At 51.5% G+C, this 8,408-nt stretch overlaps 1 protein-coding gene across 1 annotated transcript; it reads right to left on the bottom strand.

Moving 5' to 3' along the window:
- Positions 1-1,050: 1,050 nt before the first annotated feature.
- Positions 1,051-8,100, bottom strand: SHISA2 (shisa family member 2). The gene is made up of 2 exons (XM_032314966.1): positions 6,776-8,100; positions 1,051-3,281 (listed from the first exon to the last, which is right to left on the bottom strand). Exons 1-2 carry the CDS (start codon positions 7,107-7,109, stop codon positions 2,728-2,730), a joined length of 888 nt encoding a protein of 295 aa, XP_032170857.1. The 5' UTR covers positions 7,110-8,100; the 3' UTR covers positions 1,051-2,727.
- Between the last annotated feature and the right edge of the window lie 308 nt (positions 8,101-8,408).

Consider the following 8,408-nt stretch of genomic DNA (forward strand, 5'->3'; position numbering starts at 1 on the left):
ACCTTACAGATTCTGAGTTTATCATAGTAAGGAAGGTATCCTTAAACCAGCTGTTTGACCTTTTACACTGACAGCTAAATTTCTTGAGTTTTTACCAAAATTGAAACGGTCTGAGGGTCCTTCCAGTGATGTTTATACTTTTAGAAAGACCAGGTAGCACTAAGAACTCATTTATTAAAGTGTACTTATGCTTTAATTGAATTTAATAGCAGAAAAGAGAAGCAAGCACTCCCTGGTCCTTCCATGTTTAAGAAAAGGCTGTGGAAAATGTCACAGAGGGACTCCTGCATCAGGTAAGGGTGGGCTAGATCAGGGATGGTTGAGCTAAGCCCAACAGCCAAATCTGCCCACTGCCTGGTTTTCATGGCCCAAGAGTTCAGAAAGGTTTTGACACTTTGAAATTGTTGGGGGGAGGGGAAGCCAAGTATTTTCTGACATGTGAAAATTTTATGTAATTCAAACATTGGTGTCCATCAGCAAGGTGTCATTGGAACATGGCAATACTCATTTTTTTTATGTGTCCCCTATGGCAGCTTTTGTGTGACTGGTAGAGTTGCATGGTTGGTGGAGACCATGTGGCCTGCAAAACCTAAAATATTTCCTCTCTAGCTCCTTCAGGGCATGGGGTGGTGGTGGTGGTGGTGTGGGGGTGGGAGGGGTGGGGAGTAGTTGCAGTTTGCCAGTCTCTAGGCTGATTGATCTCTGAGGTCCTTTTCACTTCCACATTTCTAGGAATTTTACTTCTTTAGATAAGCGAGGATCCTCCCTCAAAGAGAAGGGATGGAACATGCATTAGGCACATAATACAATAATCCCAAAAGACCGTCTCTTTTGTGTTGTCAACACTTCCCACGGAATACATAAAATAATATTCATGCCTAGAATATACATATAAACTTCCCAGATATTGATTACTTTTAAAAGGTAAGCTCTTCGTTCTAGAGAATATTTATCACTTTTTTGCAATTTTATGATGCTAACAGTCTTAACAAGCCATCTGCAGAGTTACCAAGTAAAATAAAAAATGAAAAAAACCCAACTCCCTTGGAATTCATACCATAAAATATTTATTAAGTAAAATGACGTCCCTGCCTGTTATTTTAAAAGATTTGGCTGCGCAGGTCTGTTGATACCGCTTACCAACAATGCTTTCACATCGTTCAGTCATGAGAGAGAGGGAGAGGAAGGACAGATAGGGAGAGAATAGGCTAGCCAGAGGATGGATGGACGGACGGACGGACGGACGGATGGATGGATAAACTGCAGGTATAAACATGTGAAAGACCACACTTTACAATGTTTTAATTGCAAACTTCGGTTTTGCCAGCAGTTGGAAATTTCTTGCACACACTTAGACTTATTTCTTTTAAGTAAACGATACACAGACTCGCTTGAATTTCATAATTCAGAACATTAGTAATGAATACAGTGCTTGCTGAGGACTAAAAGAGAGAGGAAAACAAAAACTAACTTTGTGGGGGAAGAAAGGCAATATCTCTTTGAAAAGCTTTTCTCTTGACTCACAGTCCCCACTGCCTGAAAAATAAGCCATTTTGATAACAAGAGTATAAAAAGCCTTATGATTTGCAAAGTAAATTCTATTCGTGGTTTAAATTTCATCCCAAGTCTCAGGTTATGGCTGAGAAGCCAGATGAAGCATCTTTGTAAAGCATTTCTTTGCATTTTTATAGGGAAACAAGAAAATGTTTTATCAGATCTAGGCAGAAATGCTGGTCTTCATTTCTAACAGTAATTACTTGCGCACGGTACTACGGAGACACAGAGATTCGAAAGCCAAAAAGAATGAATGCCAAGCCATACCACGGTAAAATTCAAAGTAACCCGGAGAAGCAGCAGGTGACAGTTTATGATTTCAATATAAAAACATCTAATTGCTTCTTCTCAGATGTCACTGTGAAGTCAGCAAATTAGAGGGTACTATCGAGAGTGAGATGAACGGGTGTATTACTACACCAGCCGCTCCTTCCAAGCTTAAAATAATCCCAGAGTTCTGAAATGCCATTAGTTAAGTAACTATACAATTTCTTTCGGTCTCTTTTTAATGTAGAAAATCACTTTGTAATAAGATCTCTACACAAGGTAAAAAAAGCACAAAATAGACCCCCCCAAAAAGCACAAAAATAGACAAAATATATATATCTTTTTACAGTGAAATTAAGATGTGCCTGGGAAACACTGAGATCAAGGACTAATCTCAGGGAGTTCCAACTGGCTGTCCTTTCATCAGAGTTCTGTTCTTTAGGTCTTCCCCTGAAACTTGGATGCTTGTAAGAATCTTCCACAGGTCAAGGGGAGGGAACAGGTGTTCTGACCTGTGTCTGACCTTTGTCAAAAAACAAGAAAGAAACACTAATGAGGATATAATAAAACCCCTTAGCCTACCCAGTTACAAAACTCCTCTGACAGCCAAAATTCCAGGGCACTTAAGGCCTTGATCTGTCACACAACCAAGGGCAACAACACAGTCATCTCCAGTTGATGCTTTTTTCCATCATAAATTGATCATGCGCTGGGATGAAACGCAGGCAGAAAGGCTAATTCGGGAAGAGACGTTTTCATACACTTGGGGGCCAAATGAAGTCATCCAACAGAACGGGGCTGTCTGCACCAGCAAGGTGGGAGGACTTCCTCGTAGAGAATCATTTCCAAGTCCACAGCCTCCCTGGGCTCCTCAGTCTCGTAAAGGGACCCGGCCGGCACCCCGAGTTACACAGTCACAGCTGGGTACATCTTCTGTTCACTGTTAGTGTGCGGGAAGGGGGCCTGGATCTGCCGGTAGCCCGTCTGCAGGCTGTCCAGGAAAGGGGGCACGGGGGTCATAGGCACGGAGTCATGCTGCACCGTGTACCCCACATATGGGGGGTGCAGGTACTGCCCTTGATGGGGCACAATCTGGGTGGCCTGCTGACAGTTCAGCACAGAGAAATTTGTGGGCATGTTGACATACACATTGTTCATGGTCCCCTCGGGCAAGCAACAGTTGGTCTGGGACCTTGTTGGCGGCGCCCGGGCCCCTGAGTTGGCGCTGGAGCTGGAGCTGGCCGCCGTGCTGGACTGGCGGGAGGAGGACCCTCGCGAAGTGCTGCCGCTGGGGATCATGGGGATGGTCTCCATCAAGCGGTTCCCTCCAGGGGCGCGGCTCTGCTGGGGCTCCTGCTTGGGCCGGAGACATCTGCAGCAGCAAGCAGCCACGAGTGACCCCAAGATGATGAAGGCGACAAAAACAGACCCAACGATGAGGAATGGCACGTAGATGGGGACTAAAGGATAAGAAAACACATTGTGAGGATTTACTCTCAGAATGCAGCGAAAATCGGTGTCTGGCAGCGGGGATCCGTAAATGAGCGGCGGCCACACCCACAACTACGCAACTGGTTCCGGGGCTCCCGCGGCGCGGCTGGGCAGGTCTGCGTGCTCATTAGCAGCCCGCCACACGCACCGTCCTTCATCAGGTACTTTGGAAAGCAGCTAAGGCCCTACAGGGAGAGCAGATCAACGCCCCCAAAGCGAAACGGTTAACATTCACAGCTAGGCTTGCCAACTGCAACACTGGCTGAGAACAATGTCCAATTTAGCACAAATACGAATTTAAGGTTTTGAGACTTCTAAGGTTCCTATTATAACTCAACCGCCTGAACTGCCCTAACAGATAGTTGTAGGGTCTGCATAGAAGTGAATTATATTATTTAAGAACCTCCCCTGCCAGAATGATATTCTTTGCAAACCTCCTTTTGTCACTTCAGAGCTGTTCTTTTTTTTTTTTTCCACAAGCAAATAAATAAAAAACTGAGAGGCACCTGGGTGGCTCAGTCCGTTAAGCATCTGCTTTCAGCTCAGGTCATGATCTCAAGGTCCTGGAACTGAGCCCTAGGTGGGGCTCCCTGCTCTGCAGAGAGTCTGCTTCTCCCTCTGCCCTTCCTGCCCCCTGCTTGTGCTCTCTTTCTCACTCTCAAATAACTAAAATTTTTAAAAATAAATAAGTAAAAAATTTAAATCCAGCCGTGACCATTTTCAAATCTGTCATGTAAGACACAAAGGTCAAAGAAGGGTAAAAACCAAACTAAACCAAAACAACAACAACAAAAACCCCAAAACACCTGTACACTCACTTGCCTAGCTGAGCACTGGACCTTGGGCTCACAGCGTGCGCCATATGGTGGAAAGGCGAAGTGACTTATGGAGAGAGAAGCTATTCCAGGCCGCAGATGACCATGAGGCAAGGTACCAAGAAGAACAAATGTTGGGTGCAACAAGACCCAGGAAGAAGAGCAGCCCCTGTGCTCAAGAAGGCCCCCAGGCAGAGCCAGGGCGGCTGGGGTGCAGCAATTAACACCTGAATTAACAACACTGGGCTCTGTGGGCAGAACTATAAAGCCTGCAGACCAGAAAACGGTGGGCATCATCTTTAACAAGTGAGGTGTGTTCTGAAAAATAACATGAAAGTTACAACCTGAAACATGAAAATAACAACTTTCCTCTAGTTGATAGTGAGTTCCATTTTTACACATTACTGAAAACAAGCTTCATGGGGCTGGCACACTAAGGCTTTTGGAAGCTAGACACACTGGCTGATGGGGGCAGAGAATGGGGAGAGAGGAGGCTTCAGAATGCCTCAGAGCCAGTTCTGTGGACTTCCACCCTGTGTCACCAAGAACCAGTTCTTTGATATGCTCCTGCCCATTGCCTTGACTGTTTGATTGGAAAATACAGAAGGACGGGAACTAGGGCTCCCCAGTTCTGGCCAAGCCCAGGGCCAGTGCAGTGATAGGGTGGCACTTGGGGAAAAAAGCCAAGTTCTCCTGCACCACTGGGGTCAAATTCGTGAAAAACCCTTGGACTGTCTGCTAGAGCAGCAGCCTTTCTAATTATGCTCCTTTCCACAGCTCTGATATTCCCGACGGCAGTTTCTAGAATACAGTGCCACATGGAGACCTGGAAGATCATGCCTTGTGAAGTGAGACATACTTTACAGGGCATTTCATCAAAGACTGACATCTGATGATTTCCTAAACCTTCAGTGCCGAAGAAGAAATACTATATTTATGTGATGCCCTTTTCTCATATGGGAACACTTGCTCCAAAGCCCACAGAGCCTAGTGGATCTTCAGATGATGGGGCTGTTCTAATCACAGGCTAGCAATAATGCACTGGAGCAGTGGGTGCAGGTGATAAATATTTCATTCTCGAAATTAAGATACCAGCCCTAAATAGGTTATTAGGATGTAAACAAATAAAGGTTAAAAAAAGAAAGAAAGAAAGAACACTCCAAATATCATAGCAGAAACTAAACTAGCTGGAAGCAGGGTAAGTCCACAGAATGAGTTTTGGGGAGAAAGAACTGTTCCCCTTCCAGGATTTTTAATTGGGAGGGTTAATGACCTTCTGCGCTCCATAAATTCTCTTCACTGGCTGGTTAGGCATGTGGTCCTTCTTGACTGGAGAAGTGAGAGGAACGGAATTTTTAGGAGAAAAGGCTTCAAAGTAGAGTGAAGAAGGCACCCACACACAACACACAGACTCATGAGAAGTTGGCTGCCTCCTGATGTGTCCAAAATCAACCCAACTTTTGAGAGACCACTAATGAGACCAACTTAGATACATCAAGGTAGGGTTCTGTCTTTGGCTCATTTCTCAAGGCTCTTGTCAACCACTGTATACCGCTGCAACCATGAGCTGGAGGATGAAGGCAGCAGCTTTTCTGGAATTATTACCCTCAGTTCTCCACTCTTCAGATTCAAGGCAGCGGAACAGTAGGAGTAGCTTGCCCTTCAAATGCCAGCCTGCAAAGGTAACAGCACTGAAGAGAATTGCCGCTTATCAGGCCCCGGGGACAGTTCTGGAAACTCAGTGCCAAAGCTCAGGTAGCTTAAACCCCGGCTTGGGGTGCTGGTAAAAATCCTCTCCTTCACATAACCAGCTGCAGAAGGAGGAGACGTCCATTCTGTGACCTGTTTGCCATTTAGCCAGGTGCTAAATCCTCCCTCCCATCCACATATTGGGGTAGACCCTCAAGGGAGGCCGTCTGTGAGGTTTCTGAAGAATGGTGGAAGTGGACCCTATCAAATTCATTCCTGAATTTGTTTATGTTGCCAGCTCTGGCTTTGGCAACTTGAAAAAATATAGAATTTTAAAAAATCAAAGCCGCAAAGAGCAAGCTTGGACACGGCTCTAATGTCACACCTACTAAGTCTGACGTGGTCAGGAGAATTGTCCAGAAACCGGAGAGGCTTGCAGCCCAGTGTTCAGAGGATGAGAATGCCCGGGGTTTGGCAGAATGCATTACCCACAGGAAGGCCCTGAGGAGCTGCCTGCCTTCTGGGGAGCCTTTATGGACGGAAGCGCCCCCCAGAACACCCTCTGGCTAGGGTCGCGCCCTCACGGCTTTCCGGGGTACCATCAAGACATTTGCCCTTATTAGAAGTTGGACCCGCGGAGACAGGAGGTATGGGAGGGGAAACAAAGGTCCCTGGCCAAGAGGAACGCGGCGCTGTCTGCACCCCACACTGCCTTACGTATGTGATTTTCTTCGTAAAATCCAAGCCAACCCACTCTGCAGGTGACAGATGGGGAGACTGAGGCTCGGGGCGTGAAATGGTGCTCCACTTCGCACGGAGTTAACTGCTGGGCCAGGATGCAGACACCACCTCCTGGTCCAGGACCTTCTCTGAAATTCCCGTGCTCCTGATTCCTTTCCCGTCACGCCCCGGCAAAGCTAACCTTCCTCCCCTCTCCCGCCCGGACCCGCCTGCCCTACCTGCCGAGCCGTCTGGGCCGTCTTTGTCCGCCCGGCCGGGCTCGCCGGCGCCCTGCTGGCGGTCGTTGTCGCAGCCGCCCTGGTCCAGGCGCGCCTCGGCGCTGGAGCAGCAGTAGCGCAGCGCGCAGCTGCCGCAGCAGATGGTGGCGTCGCCGCCGTCGAAGCGCTCGGGGCACTGGAAGCCGATGCGCCAGACGCCCTGCGCGTCCAACCAGCCGTGGCAGTACTCGCCGCTGGCCCGCGCCCCCGCCGCCAGCAGCGCGGCCAGCAGCAGCTGCAGGAGCGAAGCGGCGTTCCGAGGGGAGGCGGCGGGCGAGCGGCGTCCGCCCCACATGGCACCACCCTGGGCGCGGGCGGCGCGGTTCCAGGGGGCGCAGAGAAGTCTCCGGGAAGTCGCGGTCCCGGCGACCCGGCTCCCAGGGTGGGGCGGAGGCCGGGACTTGGACGCCCGAGGGTCCCTTCCGCGGCGCTCTGCAAGCCGCCCTCTGCCGCGATGTCCAGTCCTAAGCCATCCCTCCCTCGGCTGGGCGGCCCGGTCCCTCGTGGGGCTGTCTGGAGAGTGGGCACTCGCTGATAGAACTCTCTGGGCTTAGTCAGAGGGGCCGCGGAGCTGCCGTCCCGCAGCCCCCGGAGGCTTCAGCCCCGACGGGATCCTCCCCGCGCATCCCCGAGGGGACGCTCACTCCCGTTGCCGACCTGAAGCCGGGTCGCGGCCGCAGACTTTAAGCCTCGGCGTCCCGCGCACGAGTCGGGGAGAGTCTCCCCTCCTTTATTCCCCTTTCGGGCGGCGAGAAGGGGCCGAGAAGGCGGGCAGCGCGCTCAGGGCTCCCGGCAGCAAGTGCAGCGGCCGACCGTGCTCAGCCTCCCCAGCTCCGAACTCGGTCCGCATGGCTCCGGCCGCGCCGCCCGGGCAGCGCTGCCCTGCGCGGGGCTGACGGCCAATCCTCCCAGCGCACGCCGCCGTCCGGGACGCGAGCGACGGCCCGGCGCGCCCCCTCCGCCGCCGCCCCGGGAGCCTGGCTGGCTGGCGGCGGCCGCGGCTGATGCTGGGCGCGGGTCCAGGCGGGCGGCTCGTCCCCGGTTCCCCTGCTCCGCCTCTCCGGCAGCAGCTCGCTCTCACGGGCGCCGGGCAGCCTCCGACCCGCTCTCCCTCTCGCCTTGGCCGCCGCTTCCCTCGGGAGGGGCGCACCGATGGGAACCTCCCACGGAAGTTTCAGTCCTCAGGGCTGCGGAGGAAGCCGAGCGCGAGCAGTCCCGACGCCCGGCAACGAGCCAGCTCCGACTGGGCTCGCCGTGGCGCCGCGCGGCACTCTTATTAGGGCCGGCGGCTCCCGGGACGCGCATGCGCGCTGCGCGGGCTTCCCTCCTCCCAGGGACGCCCGGAGACGCCGGGAGCCCTTCACCTTCCGACGCCGGTGGGGCCACGGGCCACGGGCTCGCATGGGCGCGGGAGAAAACAGAACTCAGACGATCTGGGCCTTCCTAACGCAAGAACGGCGATCATGGTTATAAAAGCAAACTAAGCTGGCTTATAGGAGATCCTCGGCGTTCGATCTGATTGTCAAAACTTCCCCAAGGAAGGATTAGAATTCCTTCCCGTTTTACAGCCGGTGAAATTGCCACTCGGATTAAC

Source organism: Mustela erminea, chromosome 15, assembly GCF_009829155.1.
Source record: "Mustela erminea isolate mMusErm1 chromosome 15, mMusErm1.Pri, whole genome shotgun sequence".
NCBI lineage: Eukaryota > Metazoa > Chordata > Mammalia > Carnivora > Mustelidae > Mustela > Mustela erminea.